At 46.9% G+C, this 23,319-nt stretch overlaps 8 protein-coding genes across 8 annotated transcripts; 3 read left to right on the top strand and 5 right to left on the bottom strand.

The window, feature by feature from the left end:
• Nucleotides 1-97: 97 nt before the first annotated feature.
• Nucleotides 98-2,702, bottom strand: I302_102200 (uncharacterized protein; the record flags this gene model as incomplete). Its single annotated transcript, XM_019187577.1, has 6 exons — nucleotides 98-287; nucleotides 377-1,011; nucleotides 1,128-1,811; nucleotides 1,879-1,969; nucleotides 2,033-2,109; nucleotides 2,211-2,702. 6 exons carry the CDS (start codon nucleotides 2,700-2,702, stop codon nucleotides 98-100), a joined length of 2,169 nt encoding a protein of 722 aa, XP_019050455.1.
• Nucleotides 2,703-3,678: 976 nt separating this feature from the next.
• On the bottom strand, nucleotides 3,679-6,494 carry I302_102201 (uncharacterized protein; the record flags this gene model as incomplete). Its single annotated transcript, XM_019187578.1, has 11 exons — nucleotides 3,679-3,966; nucleotides 4,045-4,104; nucleotides 4,158-4,630; nucleotides 4,704-4,890; nucleotides 4,965-5,029; nucleotides 5,116-5,294; nucleotides 5,372-5,476; nucleotides 5,582-5,731; nucleotides 5,878-5,986; nucleotides 6,057-6,222; nucleotides 6,285-6,494. The coding sequence occupies 11 exons, from the start codon at nucleotides 6,492-6,494 to the stop codon at nucleotides 3,679-3,681; spliced, it is 1,992 nt and encodes a 663-aa protein (XP_019050456.1).
• A 389-nt stretch (nucleotides 6,495-6,883) lies between these two features.
• I302_102202 (uncharacterized protein) lies at nucleotides 6,884-7,649 on the bottom strand (the record flags this gene model as incomplete). The annotated part of the gene is made up of 3 exons (XM_019187579.2): nucleotides 6,884-7,033; nucleotides 7,123-7,300; nucleotides 7,393-7,649. 3 exons carry the CDS (start codon nucleotides 7,647-7,649, stop codon nucleotides 6,884-6,886), a joined length of 585 nt encoding a protein of 194 aa, XP_019050457.2.
• Nucleotides 7,650-8,370: 721 nt separating this feature from the next.
• On the top strand, nucleotides 8,371-13,097 carry I302_102203 (uncharacterized protein; the record flags this gene model as incomplete). Its single annotated transcript, XM_019187580.1, has 13 exons — nucleotides 8,371-8,775; nucleotides 8,884-9,029; nucleotides 9,088-10,329; nucleotides 10,380-10,551; nucleotides 10,605-10,781; nucleotides 10,839-11,075; nucleotides 11,136-11,222; nucleotides 11,282-11,389; nucleotides 11,440-12,242; nucleotides 12,414-12,528; nucleotides 12,608-12,695; nucleotides 12,764-12,873; nucleotides 12,969-13,097. The coding sequence occupies 13 exons, from the start codon at nucleotides 8,371-8,373 to the stop codon at nucleotides 13,095-13,097; spliced, it is 3,819 nt and encodes a 1,272-aa protein (XP_019050458.1).
• A 139-nt stretch (nucleotides 13,098-13,236) lies between these two features.
• Nucleotides 13,237-14,865, bottom strand: I302_102204 (uncharacterized protein; the record flags this gene model as incomplete). The annotated part of the gene is made up of 5 exons (XM_019187581.1): nucleotides 13,237-13,376; nucleotides 13,434-13,671; nucleotides 13,741-14,396; nucleotides 14,461-14,646; nucleotides 14,718-14,865. The coding sequence occupies 5 exons, from the start codon at nucleotides 14,863-14,865 to the stop codon at nucleotides 13,237-13,239; spliced, it is 1,368 nt and encodes a 455-aa protein (XP_019050459.1).
• A 278-nt stretch (nucleotides 14,866-15,143) lies between these two features.
• Nucleotides 15,144-18,594, top strand: I302_102205 (uncharacterized protein; the record flags this gene model as incomplete). Its single annotated transcript, XM_019187582.1, has 8 exons — nucleotides 15,144-15,544; nucleotides 15,643-15,878; nucleotides 15,937-16,046; nucleotides 16,111-17,158; nucleotides 17,239-17,664; nucleotides 17,728-17,871; nucleotides 17,945-18,228; nucleotides 18,301-18,594. 8 exons carry the CDS (start codon nucleotides 15,144-15,146, stop codon nucleotides 18,592-18,594), a joined length of 2,943 nt encoding a protein of 980 aa, XP_019050460.1.
• A 160-nt stretch (nucleotides 18,595-18,754) lies between these two features.
• On the bottom strand, nucleotides 18,755-19,679 carry I302_102206 (uncharacterized protein; the record flags this gene model as incomplete). The annotated part of the gene is made up of 4 exons (XM_019187583.1): nucleotides 18,755-18,868; nucleotides 18,971-19,229; nucleotides 19,311-19,432; nucleotides 19,497-19,679. The coding sequence occupies 4 exons, from the start codon at nucleotides 19,677-19,679 to the stop codon at nucleotides 18,755-18,757; spliced, it is 678 nt and encodes a 225-aa protein (XP_019050461.1).
• A 996-nt stretch (nucleotides 19,680-20,675) lies between these two features.
• On the top strand, nucleotides 20,676-23,293 carry I302_102207 (uncharacterized protein; the record flags this gene model as incomplete). Its single annotated transcript, XM_019187584.1, has 8 exons — nucleotides 20,676-20,737; nucleotides 20,802-20,845; nucleotides 20,906-20,984; nucleotides 21,049-21,101; nucleotides 21,172-21,494; nucleotides 21,565-22,253; nucleotides 22,365-22,746; nucleotides 22,835-23,293. 8 exons carry the CDS (start codon nucleotides 20,676-20,678, stop codon nucleotides 23,291-23,293), a joined length of 2,091 nt encoding a protein of 696 aa, XP_019050462.1.
• Nucleotides 23,294-23,319: the final 26 nt, after the last annotated feature.

The raw sequence follows: 23,319 nt of genomic DNA on the forward strand, positions 1-23,319 counted from the left end.
AAGAAGGGGTATAAAGCACCAATGGTTATATCGCAATTCACATAATAAAATAAAGAGTTATCTATAACATTTCGTCTTCCCCCTCCCCCCAAACTCCCTAGAACGACGCAGCTACCAACTCCTCCGCATTTGAGATTACCTCCTCGACCGACATGGTCTGTTTACCGTACTTCATACCAAGCAGACCGCCTACCTCGTCGCACGCTCGGAGGATCAGGTCGATGTCGTTCTTGGTATGTGAGGCGGAGAGGCAGAATCGTACACGGGAGGTGATCAATGGTGTTGCGCTGTGTATCATATCGCGTGATTAGTTTATTACTTAATGCTTGATGGCATTGCTTGAGGGGCGAATAGCAAAATACAGTACAATACTCACGGATAAGCCACCACAACCACCACCACTGGCGTCCTATCAGGCCCCAATCTATCCAACATTAATTGTGAGAACCAAGGCATTTTCCCAGGATTATAAATCAACAGCGGGATGATGGGTGAATCCCGATGTCCATAAACTATGAATCCCAATTTTCTCAATCCACTAGACAGGTATCTAGAGTTGAAGGCCAATCGCCTCAATCGCTCTCTACCCTCCGTACCATTCAGAAGATTCAGGGGGAGTTTCATCCATGGTGGAAGGATGTATGTGGGGGCAGGTCCATAGGCGGTAGGTCGAGAGGCAATGGACATGGTATCTGATCGGTCGTCGATGATGTCCGCTGGAGCAGCCAGGGGAGGAGCAACACCCATGATAGATCCCATGGAAGCAATGATTTGAGTGAGAACGGGAGGAGAGACAGATTCGGCGTAGGCTGTGGCGTGAGATCGTAATCGCAGACGATCCATGATTTGCTTAGATCCCGCAATGTATCCACCAGCAGCTCCAAAGGACTTGGTGAATGTTCCCATGAGGATATCGACCTCGCGAGGATCGACTCCGAAGTAGTCGCATACTCCTCGTCCGTTGGGTCCCATCGCACCGACAGAATGAGCTTCATCGACATAGAGGTAGAACTGTGAAGTGTAAAATCAGCAAATGCCAAGGAGATCGGACCATTCCCCAACAGATGATTTGTGGTGCTCTTCGTAAGGTGTATATTAAGATTGATATAAAAGAATCCTTGACCCACCTTGTATCTCTTCTTCAATTCAATCAAGACCGGTAAATTGACCAAACTACCTTCCATCGAATAAAGACCTTCAACAATCAACAAGATCTTCTTCCATGGTCGATGAGTTCGAGGTTGACCCTGTGAGATCACATCCCTCAAAATCCTCTCCAGATCATCCACATCATTATGTTTGAAAGACCTAAGACTCGCTCCTGATAATCTAACTCCGAATCGGATGGAGGCATGGTTGAACTCGTCCGAAATGACCAAACAACCTTTACCGACCAGCGCAGGGATGGTAGTGGAGTTGGTGGCGTATCCCATCGAGACGACCATCGCGGACTCTTGACCCAAGAATCTAGCTACCAAATTTTCAGTTTGCACGTGCAGATCCAATGTCGAAGCGTCATGTCTAGGTCCGGCACCGGATACTCCATATTTCTTGATACAAGCTTCGACGGCGTCGGCACATCCTCCAGTGGAAGATGCGAATCCCAGGTAATTGTATGATGAAACGTTCAATGCTCTGGTGGTAGTTCCGGTAAGGTTGAAGGTCTTGTTCTCATCGGTGGACGCTCGATCGTAGCATACAATCGTTCGTCCAGCTACTCCTGTAACAGGTCGGGCGAAACAATCTTCGAGTCGTTGTTTGAGTCGTCGGGTGTAGAAGGAATCAAAATCAGAGTTGAGTGCGGCGTACCCCTGCAATTGTGCGTTGAGTCAGCTCATGTCCTTGTTGCTGTTTGGCAACTAAAAAAGCTAAAGTCACATTTTGAGGCATCAAATGAGCATATTCAGCAGGTCTAAACCTCTTTCCGAAGAAATCCCTCATATGACCAATGACAATAAGGAGGATGTAACTGCAATGATGTAATTGTAAGCTGCATTTCCATTCCAAGATCAAGCCCAAAAATGCAACCTACCTGATATAAGTAGTCAGAAGAGTGAAATAGGGAGGACGAGGTTCCTCAGCAGGATGGATAGGTTCGTCAGGATTCCACTGCAAGTCATTGGATGGAAAAAGATATCAGCAAAGGCTCTGTCTCACCATATCGATTGAGCTCGTATTTTTGTAAGATTCCGGCTCAAACCCAGACTCACCTGACTGGTCCATCTCCAATTCGGATTATTACAATGCCCAAACTCTGAATGCTTGATCGTCGATTTGGTGTTAACGAACGGTTTCTCCAGGTAATTCTCATACACTTTCGCTATATCCTCGCTCGTGAGATTAGTCTTGTCAATCATGTGCGTCCCGCTGATAATCGAAGAAGCGTAGGAAGAGATGGTAGACTGATCAGAGTAATTGGTGTCTTCATCGGAAGAACTGTTGTTGGTGCTGTTCTCCATGGAGATGGAGGTGGTAGGTGCAGAATGGTGTGGTCGAGTCAACACGTTGAGCAAGGATGATCTAGCGGTCAGAGTCGGTGTACTGCCCTGATAAGAGGATGAAAGTTCTTTGTTCGAAGACGATGAGGGGGAGGACGATCGGAGGGAGATGGTTGGGAAAAGGGGTTTGGAGGGCGGTGAAGAGAGTGATGAGGGGGGTGTGGACGTTCCGGAAGAGCCCGAGCGACGGGTGGATCGAGGCATGTTGTGGATGTTTGGATGTATTCTGGTCGACCGTTTTTTTAGGTTATACAATCGAGTGAGATGATACTATATATCGATGGCCCCCTGGAATCAGAGTGAGGTGGATTCCAGCGTAAAAGTCGGATCAATCAGGATGTTGTCGATAGCGACGTTGTCCTATTTCTGTTGAATTTTGGCTGATCCTTTGTTTTGATTGATCCCTACTACTACGTTCACCCTCTCGCGCGTTTTTCTGCTTTGATGAGATTGTACCCTTCTTGATTGCTGGAATGTATACCTAGTGGAATGTACTGAGACCAAAGTATGATGAAGGAATGATAGAGGGTATACCAAGTGGGAAGAGAAAAGGGAAGAGTAGTAAAAGTGAGAATATGAATTGAAATTGAAAACAAAGCTATACTACACTCTCCACTGAACGAATAAGGATAAGGATCGGTGCAGACGACAGTTACAGATTGTTTTAGTGACGATCTGTGCGTTTGTGCATGCTTATGCTTTGATGCTTTGATCTCACGGCCTTCGGTGTAGAGTACGAGCAAAAGGAGATACGCGGACCCCGATGACAAACAAATGATTAAACTAATCATGATTACAAATTAACCAGTCCAGATTAGAACGGTAATTCGTAATTTGTAATAAACCAATACAAATGCACTTTGATTTATTTCCCCATTTGATTAGATCGCTTTTCAAGGGGCAAGGGGTTCAAATTTTCACACGCGTCCGACGCAAGGTACTGTATTTGTACCTAAAATAGAATGAGTAAGCAGAATGGTGTAAACAAAACAAAGCTAAGCTCATAGACGCGTTTTCCAACGGACCATTCGAACGAAACGAGATGGATGCTTAAATAGATAGATAGATATATGTCATACGTGTATACAAGATAATTTCAGATACCTAAAACGCAGAATTGTCCATTTCCCATATCATGACATCCGCTAAGACCCAAGCTAATCTAATCTTCAATTCTCGCCTACTGATCATAAATCTGCCAATCATATTTCACCCTCCCACCCCAAAAACCCTCTGGACACTTACTTATCTGCCCACCGCCCAAAGCAAATACATCCTCTTCTGATGTATACGGAGACCAATCGTCTGAACTTGAGCTCGAGACAGGGAGGTAAGCACGTTTGAAAGGCCAGAACCACGAGAACCAATCTCTGAACGATTTCTTACAATCTACATCCCGCTTGGTGGATGATGGAGAGGGGTCGATGTGGGTGATGAATGAAGTCCAGTACTTGAGGATGTCTTGTTCCTGTAGTCGAACATCGTTAGATCGTGTCGGTACATCAAATCATATGTACTGATCAGTACGTCCATTGACTAGACTTACCAGAGAGGAAGTTTCCGAGGAAGTGTCAGGGGAAGTACCGAACGTGGGGTAAATATCGTCCTGTCTCCTGTCGATCAGCTAAAATGATGGGTATGAAACATAGTCTAGCTCACCTCATGACAAACCGTTCCCTGCAGCGTACAATACCCCTCCCCAGCATTCGAAGGATACGTAACCCCCTTATTCCACTGACCGACCCATACCTTCCCTCCATTCCTACTCCACCTCTCAGCCACATCCCTATTCGGACATGCCCATATCCCCTGCGTAGCTGCCTTCTCGTAAGTCTCACGGAAAAGATCACCTCCTTCTCCGTACCCCAGTGAATTTGGGAGAGCATACTCCCCAGAGGAAGATACGATGGACGCTCGATCAGGATTAATGGTAGCTGCCAACGTTGCGAGATAAACATCCTGGGATACTGGTACAGGCCCGGGGAATAGTTCAGACACTGCCGTACCCGCTTCGTTCGATACTGTCGTGATCAGTAGTGGGATGTCCCATAGTGGTAGATCTGAGGGGGAAGTGAAGAGAGAGACGGTAGGATCGGTAGGTAAAGTTGGATTGCCGAAGGTTGGTCTGATAGCTGAGCGATTGGGCAGAAGAAGTAAGAGGGTGTATAGCTACTTGGCTTGTATATGTCGATGAATGGTACTTACGCATGGATAACGGTAATCCCTCGATGATCAAAGGAGCAGTCGATACCAACACATCCTGCGCGGCGATGATTGAAGCAGAGGGGATACCCCGGAGACACTCGAGATCGGTGCATTTCTTCATGGGTTCTTGGTTGTAGAATGCGTCGCGTAGTTTCAACGTCACGGAATTCGGGGAGTTGCCATAGCTCTGAACACATCGGATACTCATATAAGATAAGGTTTGATATTCATAGCAAAGCATCACGAGTGTAGGGTGCCCACCATAGGATCGGATTGAATGATCGCTGCTCTAAACAGCCCTTTAGCTTCAGAAGATCCCAAAAGAGCTACGAGAAATATGTCATCAATACTCGTCCTTGCCTAATATGTGCCTAATATGCCGATGGACCTCATAGGAGTGAAGATGGCTCACCCCTGATCAATCCCGCACCACTACTTTGCCCACCAACTGTAACTTTATCTTTATCTCCTCCGACAACTCGAATTCCTTTCTGGATCCCTTTCAAAGCTAGTATCACATCTCTCAATCCCAGATTGGGATTCGAGGAGGAAGATGCCGAAGAAGGGGGCAGGAAGCCTAGTACACCGAGACTAAGGACGACAGTCAGATCAGTAGCAGCAGACACGGTTATGATAAGGGGAGACGACGGTGGGATGTTGACACATACCGATATTGCAGGACCACCACGATCATATCCCCTTTAACAGCCAGATTTGACCCGTCCAATCCAGGAGCAGAAGCTGATCCGGCGATATGAGATCCGCCATGTACCCTATGATCCAAGTTACTCAGCTTAAGCATCTCCCAACGATCGACATCCCGTGTGCTATCCACTGACGAAGCAGGGGTAGTTTATAGGGTGGAGAGGTGTACCTACCAAACGAATACAGGTAGGTTCGATAACAGATTGGCAGACTGGGGTACATAGACCGTAGCGAACAGGCAATCTTCAGATTGTTGGTTTCCCGATACGTATGTTCCAGGTGATTGAGGACATGAGGGAGGGAAGTCAGAAAACGATTGGTTCCTGCGATGCGAAGGGATTCAGCGATATCAGTATCAGTGCTGCCTTCGCTCCTTTCTAACCATCCACCTATGATTTGTAATAAAGTGGCTCTATTCTTCGGTGCATACGCACACGAGCATGCTGGTAGTACCCCGAGAATAACTCACTTTACACCATCCAAAGCCCATTCACTCTCGCCCCATCTTTCCGCCTTGCCATACCTTACAGTATACCTACATGCTCCCTCGGGCGTGGATAATCCCTTAGCCACGATACCTAATCCAGTAAACGAGCAGCGTCCTGTACTTTCCAAGAGGGTTTTTGAATGTGTTGGCGTCGGCAATACCAGTAGAAAGAGGGAGGTGAGCAGGAGGAGAAAAAAAGTCATCAGGAGTATGGTGGGAAGCGAGACCGATAGTAGAAATAAGGAATGACGATGGTCGGAGTTGGAGTGATTGCTGGTATTTGGGTCTTTGAGAGATGTATATCGATGTGAAAGAATGAGTTTGGATCTGATTATTGCTATTAGACTGTCCAACCTATTCGAATTCCTGGTACGCTGCCTGGTTCGTACATCCAGATCCTGTGCTTCCTCAGAATCAACTTCACATAGAGGTGTAGAATCGTATTGATCTTCAAACGCCTCGTCCTCTACCCCTTGCGTCCGTTGAATTCCCGTACCTATCAAATTAGGATCGGAGCCATAGCTTGAAAGGGGCGTGTTCGTACGTAGATCCCATGATCTTGGCCGGGTGGCCCGAGGGATGATTTGGGCAGGGACCATGAGACGCTAAGATATGGTCGAGCGTGTGTTTTAGTGTGGTTGTGTGTATCAAGTTGAGTGAATGTTTCAACTTGTCGTCAATGCGAGTCAGTAAGGATCAATATCATACGTCAGTAATGATATTAGTATGTCATGCATTTGTTCGATCGAACGAGATAAATTGAAGGGGCAGCAAGGGGGTTGTATGAGTGTGAGCAAACGAGATGTATCATGAACAATAAGCTTTTCCATAAACCTCGTTTGGACTGTCTGATCATGAAATACCATAGGATAGGGGTAGAGGTACGCAAGTCAGCGACAAAAGCGGTCATCTCCGATCTCTGCCAAGCGTGAGATCAACTCGTGAGGTGGTTTACATTGATATCATGCATGAGGGCCTGAACACCTTGCTACCTCTCCTGCAGCTCGATAGCTTCTACTCTATTACTACCACCAGGTCCTGGCTCTTGGTTCTCTAGGAGCGACTGGGATTGACCAGACTCCAAATTGGGTTGCCAGCCTATATCCAATTCTGAGCGCATCTCTCTTTTCACGCAGAGCTGTTATATCGAGATAGATTTATATCAGTCACCATCCATTCGTCCTCGTTCTAAAGACAAGACAAGGAAGTCATGGGAGAATCACTTACATGCTCTGAGATCACAACCATCACTACCGCACCTATGATCTGTATTATCCAGAAGAATATGGATGTGGGGAATGACGCAGAGTAATACGTGGTAAGGATGAAATGGTTTAGTATCAATGTGAGGGAGAAATCAAGGATATATGTCGGCCGACGTATCAAGTAGTATAGTGGGGCAATACTATCCACACAGACAGATGCATGCATCAGTACGTTTGTCAGATAAGTGAATTATGGAGGAGCAAATATCGAGAGACGGTACTACCAACTCACTCAATAGCAAAAGCAAGCAACCACACTCCGCCCAGTACCCACCCGCGCCTCCCATCCACCCCATACTCCCAATACTCATCGTACACCTCCCCCTCCTCTTCCGCCTCCTCACTCTGTGGCATATCCTCCACTTCCGAAGGTACAGACCCAATCTCCTTTCCGCCTGCCCAGGCTCCACGTAATTTACGTAGACCCTCTACACCGGGAAAGGAGGTTTTGGATATCGTAGGTTTCGCGGCCATCTCGCGCCAGTCCATTATGTGCGATACGGTCGAAGGCCCGCCAGAGTAAGAGAGCAGGACGGGGGTGGTGAATGATGTGAGGAACGGGGGGATGAGGATGGAAAGAGTTAGGTAGTGGATTGTTTGGAGAGTTATTATCTATATAGTGATTGTGTCAGCTATGGAGGAGCTTGGTGATAGGTTGAGTTTTAAAGAGGCGTCGATACGGACTTGACATATTATCCTATTTGGTATTAAGCTGATTAGCGCAAGATGGGACTGGGATCAATCTCAGGCAGATGAAGCTCACATCACGGGGTCCCAGCCTTGAACCCTCATCTTGCTTGATCTCGCTCTTCTCCTCAGGATACTTTATTGTCTGATGATCTTGCGTGTCTACGTATATTGCTTTCTAGAGATGAGATGTGATCATCGATGCTTTGGACGTGATTAATCTGTGTCTGTCCGTTGGTGATGTTGATGAGTGATCTCGTTTAATGGAGTTCCTGTTGATCTCCGCGATTCCTGTCATGCGTCACTGATAATTGAACGATGAAAGATCAATGATGATCCTCCCGAACTTTCGACACTTCTGCCTGCTTTCCTTTTCCATATGAACTCGTATTCTTACTCTCACTTGCGATCCAACACTCGACAATAGCGTCGGCAACCAGACTTTAATCGCATCACAACTCACTAGGTCGGTCTATCAAAAGTGAATCCCCACTTATGCCCACACATCAGTGATCGAACCATCATGTCGAGCACCTCCAAGCTCGGCACCCCTCTTAAATCCTCCGCCCCTCCCCCTCCTCCTTCTTCCTCAACACCCCCACCGCCTCCCCCACCAGTAATCCCTTCAACGTATTTCACACCCTCCGAACAACGTCTGTTCTTCACTGCTATATTTGGTTTGATCGAAATATCCAAATTATGGGACACCTTCTCACCCCTCTTGCATTTGGACATAACGCCCACTTGGTCATCGAGTTTGAAGATACAGGGTCCGTACTCGGTGATAGGATGGACGATAGCTGAAGCCACAATGATGTGGCTTGTCGGGATGTTGAGGATACCGATGCTGTCGCCTTCTTATAGGCAATTGGCGATGTTGGCTGGGTTGAGCGCTGTGGGGAATTTGGCTTGTTGGTTGATTGTCGAGGTGAGTCACCTTACCAACCCATTCCAACTACTTTCGACATGTTGAAGAGATCTAGCGATGAATGGCGAATATGCACAGCCTTATGCTGATATTTGGTGTAAATGACAGCCCAGTGCAGCTTTGTTCACAATCAACGTTGTCGGTCCCGCTGCCTTGGGAGGGGAATGGTATTGGAATTGGTTATACTCCATCAAACGATATAGTGAACCATCTCATCTCGAAGGTGTACATAAGATCAGACTCCTGCCTTATAGGTATGTGGGTTTTCCGCTTTCACCTCGACTCACCACGCTCACTCATCAATCCACTTAGCACCGCTACCCTCAACCCCCTTTCACTCTCATACTGTATCCCGCCAGACTCTCCTGCGCCTCTCCACATTCCCATCCTATTCAATAATTCCATCCCAGACGAAGTTACTTACTTTGTGCGATCCCTAGAAACTGGTCATGCTACGTTGGAAAGAGTATCAGGTAGTCAGATGAAGAGATCACCGACTCGTCCACCTAGATTACGTATAACAGACGGAGAAGATGATTTGGAAGATGGTGATGTCGAAGAACCTGAGACAGATCCATTATCAGCTTTGATCCTGCGTTCGGATCCTAAAGCAAAGAACACAAATAGTTTAGAAATGGATATAGCCAAATTACCTTCTGTCAAACCTTCAGACTCATTGGCTTTGATACCGAGAAACTTGGCTTCTTCCCAGAACATACTATTTATCACTGTCGACAAGCCTAGCTTGATCACTCTGAAGTCAGTGACGGATAAAAGAGGAGACAGATTCCACATCACGCCCCACAAGGAAGCTATCGTTATCGAGTGTCCAGCCGGGGGACAGTTCATCGAAGAGGAGAAACAGAACAAGATCATTTTCAAGGGGGACAAAGTGAAAACACCTGAACTCAGGTGTGTAGGGGAAGAAGAAACTACCAAGTTCCAAGTTCGAGGAGTCAGTCCGCTCAAGGTGGGATGGAAGAAACGATCAGGGAACAAAGTCGATACAGGCGTGATAGAAGGTATAGAAGAAGATCTGGAACCTGTCGATGATCTAGCTTTGGTCCGAAGAGACAAAGTGTCGAAATCTCATGTCGTCCCTCTACGAGTCTCCCACTTGCAACCTGGGACGTTCACACTTTCCTTGACGTCCGTAACGGATGCTCTGCACAATACCTATACCCCCTCAGGACACTCGGCTGAAAAGGCCTTCCAAGTCATTCCTCGTCCGTCGGTGCGACTCGATTGTCCCTCGACTATACAGCTATTGCACAATCAACAAGCCAAGATACCGCTTCAGGTAGTGGTTGATGGTAATGTAGAAAGGGATTTAGAGGTGACTTATGGATTCGAATCGCTCGATGGCCAGAAGACAACCAAGAAAATGAAGATCTCCAAGAAAAGAGAGGAGATAACGATATCGGAATCTGGTATTTATACGCTTATGGAAGTTGAGGGACCATGTGCCGGTGGGGTCATGGAGCCCTCTAGCTGCAATGTACAGATGGTACCGCTTCCTACGATGGATATGAGCGTGACTACTTTGCATGAATGGTAGGTTTAGCTCAATACTAGCCTTGCCCCAGCTGACAATATATTTATAGTGCCATGGATGTTGGAGCTACTGCCGCATTCGACTTCACTGGATCACCACCCTTCCGACTAGATTATACCGAACAGCGCAAAGGAGGTCGAGCCCGGACATTGACAGAAACGTTCCATACTCACCATGGTTCTGTTGTCCTTCGTCCCGAGCATGAAGGAGAATACACCTATGTGAGCTCATTGTGACTCCCTTAAGAGAAGAGAGAAGCTGATATGTTCGATAGACTTTCACTTCACTCAGCGATAGACGATACAAAGGTGTCAAACTTGATAAACCACCTATCAAGCAGACTGTCCACCCATTAGCCAACGTCGATATGATAGGTCGAATAGGGGATGCGAGGAAACATACTTTGTTCTTTTGTGATGGCGATCAAGTTGACGTAGACATCGAAGCTAGGGTGAGTATCCCACTTTCGGTCACTGTAAGGATATAAACTGAGAGCGTGGACCAATAGGGAATTGCACCGCTCAAACTTGCTTATATCAAATCATGGGCCACTCGATCCGACAACGTTACTGTGCCTATCACCAATGGTCGATCCAAGATCTCTGTACCTGTTCCAGAAGAGTTGTCGGCCAAGAGTGGCGCGAATGGGAGATTGACGATTGCGTTGGTTTCCATTGAGGATGGGAATGGATGTGTTAGGAAACTTAATGCGCCTGCTATCGAGGTCGATATCAAGAGGCAGAAGGTAAGTCACCATCGGCGGAGATGGAGATGCGGGATTCGGCTAACCATTCTCACTTTCTAGCCTACCGCAAGATTTGCAAAGAGCCAGAAGGTCATTATTACTGAGGGTGAAGTTGCCAAGGCACCATTGAGATTAACTGGAGAAGCTGTAAGCTTGTCGAATATGGTAGCATATCGGAATAAGCTGACTCGCAACCAACTTGATAGCCATGGGATCTTACCTACTCCATCAACGGGAAAGAGCGAAAGATCACAGTTCGAGATCCCAATAACCACCTTAGCTTTTCTGACAAAGGTGTATACAAGCTTGTCAAGGTAAGCTTGTCTGTACTCATCGTGGAAAATCAGCTGACGCCGTGTTGCAGATTAAAGACGCCCATTGCGAAGGCGACATCTCATCGTCCGACTCAACATTCGAGATCGACTTCAAACCCCGTCCAGTCGTTTCACTCCAACAGACACCAGGCATCACGCTTTCTTCACCCAACGCATTCAAACATAAAGGTCTTTGTGCAGGACAAGAACAACAAGTCGCCTTGAAGTTCACAGGTCAAGCGCCGTACGAGCTCAACTACGCCTACACCTCGGAAGGGAGAGTATCAAAACATAAATTGAAGAGTGCCCAGGAGACCGGGATCTTGCATCTATCAAGCGAACCAGGCTATCATCGATACGACTTCTCCAGTATCGGTGATGGTAATTACCCCACCACCGACGTGAAGATCTCATTGGAACATTCAGTATATTCTCGACCATCCGTAGGATTTGTCAAACACAATACCAAACCATTATGCCTCGATTCGAAATTGGATTCCTCGGACGCCAAGATCCAGCTGAAAGGTTCCGCCCCCTTCAGACTACATCTCGCAGTGAGAAAACCAGCCTCGACGGAAGTGAAGACCTATGTGATAGATGATATTAGGGAGCACGAGTGGAAGTTGAGTTTACCTCAACATGAATTAACGGAAATTGGCCGTCATGAGATTACGATTACCCGCCTGGAAGATTCGAGTGGATGTGAGCAGGTTATAAATGATGAGGACGAGTTGAGGAGTATAGTGGAAGTTGTGGAGTCCGCTAGGATCGTGGCGGTCGATGAGAAGGTTGATCTGTGTGTGGGGGATAGTTTGGATTTCTTGTTACAGGGGAAAGCACCTTGGACTATTGAGTGGGTGTTCTTCGTTTGTCTCTCTGCTCTGCACTCCCTTTTCCCGGATCTTGCTGTCACTTTCGATTCTGTCTTCTTCTGTAGTCCTGTCCTGGAACGAGTCCATCTTACCATGTTGTCACATTTTGAAATTGCCATAATTCGATGCTGACGTTCTGCTTACTCTATCAGATACGAATGGCTCAACAAGAAACACAAGGTGACCTCTTCCGCTGCAAGATTCTCAAGATTCGCAGAGGAGAAAGGTGTATTCGAGGTCAAGTCCGTTGCGTTGAAAGATAATCAGGTGAGCCTAGCTACCTCGTCCTTCCCTTGGTCAAATCTGAGAAGAATGGATAGTTGATGGTATTATGTCTTTATGATAGTGCAAGAGACAAGTGGAAGGTATGAAACGGACGGTCCACGCTTTACCGAAAGCTAAGATTGTGGAAGGGGAAGATAGTTTGAGAGAGGGTGAGTTGAACGTTGCTTGCGATCAAGTCCGTGATATGAGTGAATGACTAATCCGGATGATATGGTAGGAGACGAACCTGCTGCTTTCGCTGTTCATTTCACTGGGACTGCACCGTTCTCATTCACTTACACTAGATCAGAACAGTATGGATCGAAATCGAAAGTGGTAGAAACTCAGGTCAGTCCTTCCCTCACCTCTCCTCCCTTCTCTTTCATCGTTCTCTCGTCGTAGGGAAGGAATACAGACGCTAACATGTTGGCATGCGAGTACAGACCATAACGGATATTCACGAAAACACATATACCATCTCATCTTCTTTACCTGGTGATTATGCTGTCGTAGCTATTTCGGACAAGTTCTGCAGATACCCTCCGATATCTAGGTCGAACAAGGAGAGATAAGTGATGAGGAGATGTAGCATATATGCATTGCATGGGTCCTTGTTTTGTGATTATTGTACATACAACGTGAGGGTATGAACGTGCGAGGTATATTTGTGCTAATGATGGTGGATATCTCGATAAATGAGGTTGAATGGTATTATGCCGGTATGAGATCGCCAAACATCCCTGGAGATAGGTTCAGTAATCTCTTGTATTCTTCTTCCTTGACTGACGGGACTTGTTGAGCTAGTTCCTGAAAGATGCGCTGTATCAACGACCTAATGTCCTTTTCCAGATCTAGATTTACATAAATCAGCTTTAGTATCTCATCACCCTAAGCGTGACATAACCTACCATCTGACTTGGCTTCTAGTCCATCTTCTTCCAAATCGTCCAGCCCTGTACGCTCTCTAAGCTGTACCCAGAGTCTACATAGGATATTCAGTATCTGCCCTCTCCACCTTTCTATCCTTCCTGTTTTTCGTACTGTCCTCATAACATGGAGTAGACAGTTTAAGTTCGACTGATAGTGCGGTAATACCAGAGTTGTAGGTGGGTATTGAAGCGGTTGAAGAAGGTTGGGTATGATGTTCTACGTGTATGCCAACATACTTTATCAGCTGGATCATTCAAGTTTACAAGACGATGGGTCCCGACTAACCTTCAGCCACCTTAATATTCCACTCCCCATGACCTCACTCATCTCCTCTACCATCTCATTGATATTCATCAACACCCCCCTGCCCTCAATCCCAGAGGGAGCATACGTCCATCCCTGGATGATCCCCTTCTCCACAATCTCACTATAATAAATTGTCCTCTGCCTTGTTCCTGGCTCAGTACACCTCTCTACCACTTTCAACGATGTCCCTAATAACCCCTTCAATGGCGGATTAGAGGATAAGGATATAGTATGGATCAGCGAATCGATAAGGAGCTTGTCAATCCCCATCCGTCTCATTATGGTTGATTCAACCTTATCCACCCATATATCTAGGACTTGAGCTCCTTTGAGACGGTAGGAGGGCTCCCAATCGTCCATCAATACCAGCGTGGGAGGAAGGACCAACCCTATATTCCGTTCGATCTCCCCTGGCGCGAGGTGCTGTACAGCATATGAGAGGAGGTTATTAACCCCCCATGAAGAGGGTTCTTTGAATGGTTGGGAGTCGTGTAGGTCTATCGAAGAGTCTGCACCGCCAATCGGACGGGATAGGGCTCTGTGGCTCGAGGAGAGGGACGGGTGGGGGGAGAAATGTGGTTTGAGGGATTGGAGAATTAGGAGTGGGAGGGAGGACGATAGATGGGGGATGATTTCTTCAAGGAGGGGATGAGTCAGCTGGTTTCTCTGAGCACTTCGAGAGAGAAAGTCATAGCTTACTTTGGACGATTGAGCGGATTTCTATCGAAGACCAGGGGTCATCACCGTTCAGACGAAGGACATTTTCGATTAAGCGTAATTGCATTTCAGGTTCCATGTCTTGCCAATTTGGGCTTTCAATCTGCTTCTGGATATCTTGAAGTAATCTTAAGGCCTTGATGCGATATCTCAATAGACCATGTTCATCTATAGATCAAGTCACATCAGCTTATGGACGGTCGCAGCTACTCCGCAAGCTGAACAAAACAAAGACATACCTTGACTGGACATAAATCCTGGTACCAGCTCCGGAGGAACCGTCAATTCCCTCGTCAGCTTCCCTACATCCTCTATGAGCTGTTCTCTCGTTCTTGTTCCGTCGTCTTGCTGTGACTCTTCGGCTGTGATGTCCTCTACTATTGCCATCTTGCTTGAGCTCGAGGATTATACAAAGGAAGATGAGAAGGGATGTTGTTGTTCAAGCTTGCAAGACAGGACATGCATCTGATCCGGTTATCAGCGGACATCGCCGCATGTCCGTGTTACGTTGGCAACAACGTTGACGCGAACGATCAACCTCTCTCTTTGGTGATGTTGATGAAGCCAAGAGTAACAATTATCCACCCATACCTGACTCCCCCCCCCCTGCGAAATTCTCAGTATAAGTGTCCAGATCCCCCCGCTCAGGTGGAACACATCTCATCATGTCAGTCCGCTCCACCCCTGGACCATCTCCTTACCCATCCTTACCGACCTTCCACACGCCCGACGCATCCTCCTCGAAACGATCCATCAGAACACCCTCCTACGCTCCCCGGCCATCCATCCCAGATCCAAACTACAAGTTCCACCGTCAACCGTCCATAGCACCTTCAGTCACTGGTACATCTACACCTACGATTCTAGGTGTGGGAAGAAGGAAGAGAAATATGGATGGGAATGGAGGTGGTAGCGGGACGTTGACGCCTACTTCGAAAGATGATTGGGCGAACATGGAGCCCGACGAGGTGTTTAGGAGATTACCAGTAAACGAGGTTAGGAGGGTGGAAAGTAAGATGAGGGGTGATGCGCTGAATAAGCAGTCTGAGTTGAGGTTGATGGTTGGGTGAGTTGTCGTACCCTCTGCCATCATATTACTTATTATCCCCTTCCCGGAGGACCAGTAGAGATATTTGAGCTGATGATGATTACGATGGCGGACAGAACTCGTTATCGTGATCTCCTAACTTCAGCCACTCAGATCCAATCTCTCCATTCCTCCTCACTGAGATTATCAGACTCCCTAAGGGAGATAGCTAGATCATGTATCAATCCAGATGTCAACATCGTATTGGAAGGTGATAATTTGGAAGAAGATGGTACGGCCAACGAAGAAGATGATCTGATCAATATGCTGCCTACCGCTGCTCATATGAAGTTGCTGCTAGATGCTCCAGAAGGTGAGCTGCTAGACGAATACTCTTAAGGAACGCCCCAGCTGACATTCAATGAGTATAGCTCTATATTCGTACCTCGCTCATCATAATTATCTGAACGCCGCTTTCCTATGGTTGATCACTAGAGTGGTGAAAGAGAGTCTCAACTCGATGCCGGAGGACCAAAACGGGGTAAGCTGTCTAAAATGCTGTCCCCAGAGTTATACAGCTGATACGAGGGATTTGTCTGTATTAGGCATATCTCCCCTTATTGCAAAAACAATGGGAAACCCTCCTTCCCTTCCGATCACAGATTGTCCAACGAGCGACCGCCTCTCTACGCACCAAGGAGAATCTCGACTCCAAGTCTCTATCAGAGACTATACTAGCCATAATCCTCCTCGACAACCTACCCGTATCTGACGCACTGGATCTCCTCCTATATCAACGGACAAAGGCTCTCAGAGATACCCTACAGCACGTTGAGGCGAATGCTGCAATATCTCCAGAGAAGGAAAAGGGGAATAGGAAACGATCAAACTCCCGTATCCAAGCTGCAGCTATCACCCGCTCGATCAGGCAGGAACGAACGACAATTCAAAGTGTCATCACTGATTCAGTCACGTTGATGCTTGAAACTGTATCATCCGTGAAACTGGTCTTTGATAAACCTCAAAAACAGAACGAGAGCCTGATAGAAGAGATGATGAGGTTGATCCAGGCCGGAGATACTTCTAAGACGAATACAGGGAGTTCTGGTCCTCCGCCCACCGCTAGGTCAAGGCAGAATTCGCACCAGAGGAGAGCATCTAGATTGGCTAGTATCTCCTTACCACTCAAATACACACCTTCGCTTGGGACACCCTCTGCGTCTGGGGATGTCAGTAAACCACCGATAACTTCCTCTGAGGTGATTCAGAATCTCCCGTCAAGTCAGATCCTACTCAGGCATCTACCAAATAACATAATTGGATTCACACCGTTCATCACTCCCTCTCCATCCCCCTCTTTGTCTGAGACCCTGAACAGATGGCAGAAGAATTCGATCGAGCTGTTGAAAGGGTCTATACCAGATTGGTTGAAGGATTTGAAGAATGTCAAAGATATTTGGACTGTACGAAACTCTCTCAACACCTTGTTGCAAATTGGTGAATTTCAGGATAGCATACAACAAGCTTTGGAGGACGAATGGGGCAGGAGAGTCAAGGAAGTTTGGTATGAGAAGTTGGGTATGTTGGTGGGTAGTGCCGAGAGGGAAGTTAGAGAAGCTGGAGAGAAGGTACGGAACGGTACCGAGAAGACAGGTAAGCTTCTCGTTTCGCTATTTCACACTTTCCATCCGAGCTCGAGCTTACACGTTCGGGTTGATTCTATTTTATTCTAGATACATCTCCCGAATCATTCCTTTTCTCAGATATACCATTCCCTTCTGGACCTTCCGCGGCGTTCTCAGCTTCAAGCCATAATACGGCATTTACGACTTTCCGATCCACCCTTCGCAAACGGTCTTCATATAGGACTCCTCTGCTTGATACTGTCCTCAGTGGACTCGAAGAATCTGCCAAATCCATCAAAGAGGATATGCTGGATCTTCCCTCTTCACTGTATGACGACTATTCAATACAGATCAAGGATGCTCTGGATGGCTTGATCAAAGTGCTGGAGAAGGTATTGGAAAGTATGGGATCGACACGAGGAGATGGCAAGGACGGTATTGAAGCGGAGTTGTCTGTTGGGAGGGTGGCATTGTACCTTAGTAAGGAAAGTGGGTTTTTGGGTGATGTAGCTGGATATGGGAAGATTGACCGAGGTAAGCTCAGCCATGCCTATGATTTTCCAGGTTTATGAGCTAACTCGATATTTGTGGGTTTAGATGAGATCGAAAAGGCTTTGTTGGCTGTACATGCCAAATCCGTGAACAGATGGAAGGAACAGGCGATACAGGAAGCTCTCGTGTCGCTTGCTCCGTTGTTTGAACCGTACAGAGGATCTCAGGAGATCAAATCGTCTTGGCAAGGTGGGCTCCATCTCACATCTTGTCACACCCGTTCATCATGATTTAAACTGTGCTGATATCGACCCGACCATAGGAGATCTCCCTTCATCCCCCTCTCATCCAATTATGGTTTCCCTCCAGTCCCTAGTGAAATCTATCAGATCACTTGGGATCCCCCCGTCTCTCAATTCGACTTTGACGGTAATGGAGGAATTAGTCAAGGGTTTTGTAAGCAGTGCGAAAGACCTGGAAGGGTGGAAGACCCAAGAGAAAAGTACGGAAAGTTGCATACAGGCTTTGGTGGATATTGGTTTCTTGGTTAATCTCACAGGGAGGAAAGTGGGAGAGGAGGAGATCATCAAGAGATTCTTAAGTCAGGTAAGCTCGTTTAACCACTCCATGTATTTTTTTCAATGGGTGAGACATGCTGATATCCATCATTATAACTAGACCTCCTCGTCATCGTCATTTGATTTAGAGAAATTACAAGAAACGATAGATCAATCACTTAGGAAATCCCAATTACTCTTATATCCCCTTCTCACTCATCTCGCACCAACCCCATCATCCTCTACATCAGCTTTGGTAGGAAGTGGCAAGTCACACTCGCATGATAGGAACGCCGCGTTATTGCGATTTGGCGCGCCCAGGATATCTGGTTCGGCTGGATCAACGGAATTCAGGAGTCCGGTGGTGGCTGCTAAACCGGGTAAGAGGATGGGGTTGTTGAGTATTGCTGCGTAGTTTGTAGTTTATGCATTGTGGTATGAATCATGCGGGGTATGTATGTTGATTGACCGAATCTCTGCTTCCTATTCGCCCTTGCTGCTGAGTTGTTCGTGTTCTAATGCTCCTATGACGAGACATGACCCTTTCCCCGGATGATAAGTGGTGGTCGTTGAGTCTAGATGACATTTTTGATCCCCACTGCGCTGACCACGGCGGATATCTTCTTGTTCAATATCTCATCAGGGGTAGTCGACGATTTGAGGGAATTGAGTTCTGATAATTTGTAGATCTAGAAAAAGTCGAGAATATCAGCCCAAAGCCCATCTTCATGTCTACTTGTTGGAATCGTGAATGATATCGTGAACCAGATGTATTAGTCTACTGAACTCACCTTATCTACCCTCCCCCAATCTGTCTTCTTTTGTATCTGATCCCACCCCACCAAATTCCCCTGTACCACATCGGCTATACTCTGATATACACTCTCCTGGTTTGTATGGGGGCCGGTGAATTTGACAACCACGAGGTTGGTGGTGGTATCTGATATACCGTGTCGGCGGATGGAGTCGGTGATGTTGTTATTTGGTGAGAGGGATAGGAGAAGCTCGGAATGGAGGTTGTGGGTTCGGGTTTTTGGTTTTGGTTTGGAGCTGGGGGTTCCACCTTCCGCTAAGATGGAGCTAGGTGTAGGCGTGGATGTCGATGTTGATGCCGAGGAGGAGGGAGTGGACGAAGAAGAGATGGATAATGGTTCGATATTCGGTATATCAACACCAGCTGAATTGGAGGTAGAAGGGAACGAGTATAATAGTGTAGTTAGAATGGAAGTTAAGAGATGTTCTTTCGATACTAGCTATATCCCATTATCATATGGTAATTAGCACCAGTACATAATGGAGGGATAGACCGGAACCCACCACATCACCTTCCAGAAATCCAAAATCAACTTCAGCCCTCAACTTGTCTCCCTCCTCGCCTTTTGTCGTGGCTGCTGTGATCAACCTCTTCTTGATCTCTGGTGAGTTCCTGACATTCTCGAAGAGACAGATGTGGATTGTGGAGTATTCGGGTGGGAAGGAGGGGAGGGTGTAGGATTCCATTTTGGGTTGTGAGCCTTTTGTGAGCTTATGTGTATATGCGTCCTATTCTCGACTATGAAGTTACACTAGTGTAACTTCAAGTTGTCTCTTATGCTTGACTTTGAGAGCACGAGTGAGTAGCTTGATCCAATCTTGCGAACAATCCGACATTCTTGAGCAGGCAAACACACTACCGTAGGAGATTAGATCGATCTCCACCACCTCTGAGTGATCGACGGGATCAAATGTCGAGTAAGCAGAGTATGAGTTTCAAAGGATGGTAATCAATCTTAATCTAACCTTTTTCACTCTTCCCCCTTTCCACACACAGCATTCACAAACAGTCACACTCACACTCACGGTCACACCGCGACAGAATGACAGATCTGTGTGGCCATGACTATGGCTATGACTATGGCTATGACTATGGCTATGACTATGGCTATGGTCGAGACTTTCCGGGGTGCAGGTGCGGGGCATGATATGATACCTTGTCAGCTGTAGTAGCAGTGTAAAGGTGGTCTATCGCATAGCGTGAGTGTGATCAAGGGAAAGGGATAGAGAAGCTAGTACCACCCATGTATGTTCCCCCTTTTTTGCGTTTCACAACAGCAACAGGAGAGCGTGTTCGATTACATGTTCCTTGTCCATAATGGTGATGGTTACCATCAAGACACGACACGACCAAAGGGCGTTTCTTGCTTCACCTCACCACTCACCCATTGATCGTCCTCATTATGACGCTAATGACACCCTCGCACGACCTCATTGCTTTTTGGTACTCCGCTCTGTATGCATACGTATATAAAGCACACTAAAATCCTTTCATCCTCCTCTAGCTTCTCTCTCTTCTACTAACCCTTCACTTCCCAAAGATTGCTGGTCTTCTTTCTCACATTCCTTCTTCTTTTTATTCTGATTCTCACTCAACCTACTCTGCTCGCTCCTTATCATACCTTAATTCACCCTACTACCCTCTTTCATTCCTACGACTAGTGACCTGCAATCATCCACACAATGCCGTCCGTCAAACATGCCTTTGCCTGGACGGCGTACAAGTTCGCCTCGACCGTGTTGGAGTGAGTTATCTATCATACCACTGTCAGTCCCGAGGTCATGCAATCAAGCTGACACGACTACCAGCGATATCTGGCCTATGGTCCTCTTCTTCTCTGGCATAGCTACTAGTGAGTCTCACACCACCATACTCTCGTGTGATGTGAGCTGACAAGGTGGGTTTCCCACAGTGGTATGCTGCGTCAGTAAATTCACTAGTACCAGTCTAGGCATAAACTCTGTGATGCTTTCTGTGCTCGGTACCATCGTGTGAGCTTTCATCCTCCTTAACGACTAACAACTGGATCAATATAGCTCACTATTGCGATGTTAGCTCTTTGATCGTGTCATTCAAGACCAACAGTTCATACGGTAGATGGTGGGATGGTGAGCTTTCCAACGTTCACCCTTGATGTGGATGTGGATCAGCTGATTTGTCCTTTCCATGGTGTTGTAGGCCGAAACGTTTGGTCCAACTTGACCTCCAACTCTAGACAATTAGCAATGTTAATTTGGATGCAAGTTCCCAACGCCCCTCCACCACCCAAAGAGGAAGATAAAAAAGAGGATGAAGTGGACAAAGTCAAGAAAAAGGTCAAAGAAGAACCGTCAAAAGAAACTTTGAACGGATATAGTACTGCTCCGTCTTTCACTCACTCATCTTCATCGTCATCGCACATGGCAGAGAATGAAGAAGAGCTGGCGAAAAAGAAGAAAGAAGAGGAGAAAGCTAGATTGAACATGCAGGGATTGATCGAGAAGAAAACGTATATCGGTCTGGTGAGTCAGCTACTTTCCCCTTCTTTCTTAGAAGAACCAAGCAGTCAGCTGATGAGTCGTACATCGTCAGGTCCAAGCCTTCGCAGTATCTATGAAACATGCTCTTCGAGGCGAGACAGGACCCTTCTATTCCGACTTGTACCACCTCATCGCCTTCTTACCCAAATACAACCCCTCCGCCTACCCACCCATTAACCGATCTCATATTTTCGCATTATGGCAGAACGGTCTCCCCCGCGAAAAGGCCGGTAAATTCACCAACTCAATCGCTGTGCCCCTTACCACCTCAGTAGCTTTCAGGACAGATGCGCTGAACCAACGTGATATACCTGACCCATTTCTCGATACCGAGAAGGGCACGCCCAACGGATCGCAAAGTGGATCAGAATCATTGGGTGCCAGTGCAGATCCCAAAGCGTTCAAGAAGCTTGCTATCAAATCTGCCAAGTCATTCGTTCAGGTCGATAATCCCGATGTGTACGCTCTGAACCGACAGAGATCATCATTGCAGACTGTTAGATCTGGTAAACCTGGGTCAGGGCCCCAAGGGGAGAATGTCACTCTGACTACTGTTGAACTTATGCCACCTCGCCATCCGCCTACACCGAAGATATGGGACTTCTTCCCTCCCTTGAGGATTTTTAAGATTATCTATGACTGGTTTAGATGGCATAAGATTGGAGAGGATAATGAGAGGGCCAAGGGAGGGAAGAGGAAGAGGAAGATGGGCAGTACGATGGAAATTCCCCAGGAGATCTTGTGAGTTGGTTTCTCTGCACTTACTGTAAGATATGTCTACCATATTTAAGCCCCGAAATCAGTTTCCAGTGAAATGCTGACGGATCAGCATATTTCGTGACTGCAATATAGGATGTACCTCCAAGTATACCTCACCGACCTGATCACCCGAGGAATGCTCAACTCCTCCCTAATCTCACCGACACTCACAGCACTGATGGAACTCCAAAAAGCCATATCGGACCTCGAAAAACTGGCTACCGAAAAGATACCCAGCGCATACACTTTTCACTTGAGATTGACAGTATACATATACCTGTTCTTCCTCCCCTTCCAGGTTTACGACTATATCGGATGGGTCACTATACCTGCTACAGCACTTACCGCGACGATCTATCTGGGTTTCCTCGAGATAGGAATGCAGATTGAGATGCCCTTTGCGTACGATCAGAGCGATTTGGATTTGGACAAGTATGTGCTGAGGATCGCTCATCAGATTGCCCAGGTTACTGCTGTAAGTCCTCGCATCACATCATAGGAATTCCTCTAGTCAAGTTGTACCTGTCAGTGGGAGGAGATTTGGCTTATCTATAATCGTCCAGTTCCCAACCCACATCCCAGCCTCTCATGTAGTACTCTCACACTTGAATCAACCCTTCCTCCCATCGCTAGATATGAGCGCCCCGGACATCCTGGGCATACCCGAACGTCAACCCAAACCTACCGAAAAAGGGTCTGCCCACTCCTGGTGCTCTTACGACGGTAAACACGCCAACAAGGGCTTGAGAAATAGGAAATACAAGTCTCCAGAGGAGGCTCATAAAGATGGAGTGGAACATCATGGACACCTTCATGATGGCAATCATAACGAGGAAGTGGACGAGGAAGACGAAGAGAAAGATGCCAAACCTCAGCCTTTAGCTAGGAGTATGAGGGATATCGAGATGGTATTGAACGCTAATTGGAGGGAGATCACAGCTGAGACGGAAGATTTCATTGGGAAGCCCAGGGATCAATTGGAGAATAGGACCGGGTTGGAAGTGGCGGTATTGACTTTGTAGAGTATCGCTTTTTGGAGGGGCCTGGT

Source organism: Kwoniella bestiolae, chromosome 1 (assembly GCF_000512585.2).
Source record: "Kwoniella bestiolae CBS 10118 chromosome 1, complete sequence".
In the NCBI taxonomy this organism is placed as follows: domain Eukaryota; kingdom Fungi; phylum Basidiomycota; class Tremellomycetes; order Tremellales; family Cryptococcaceae; genus Kwoniella; species Kwoniella bestiolae.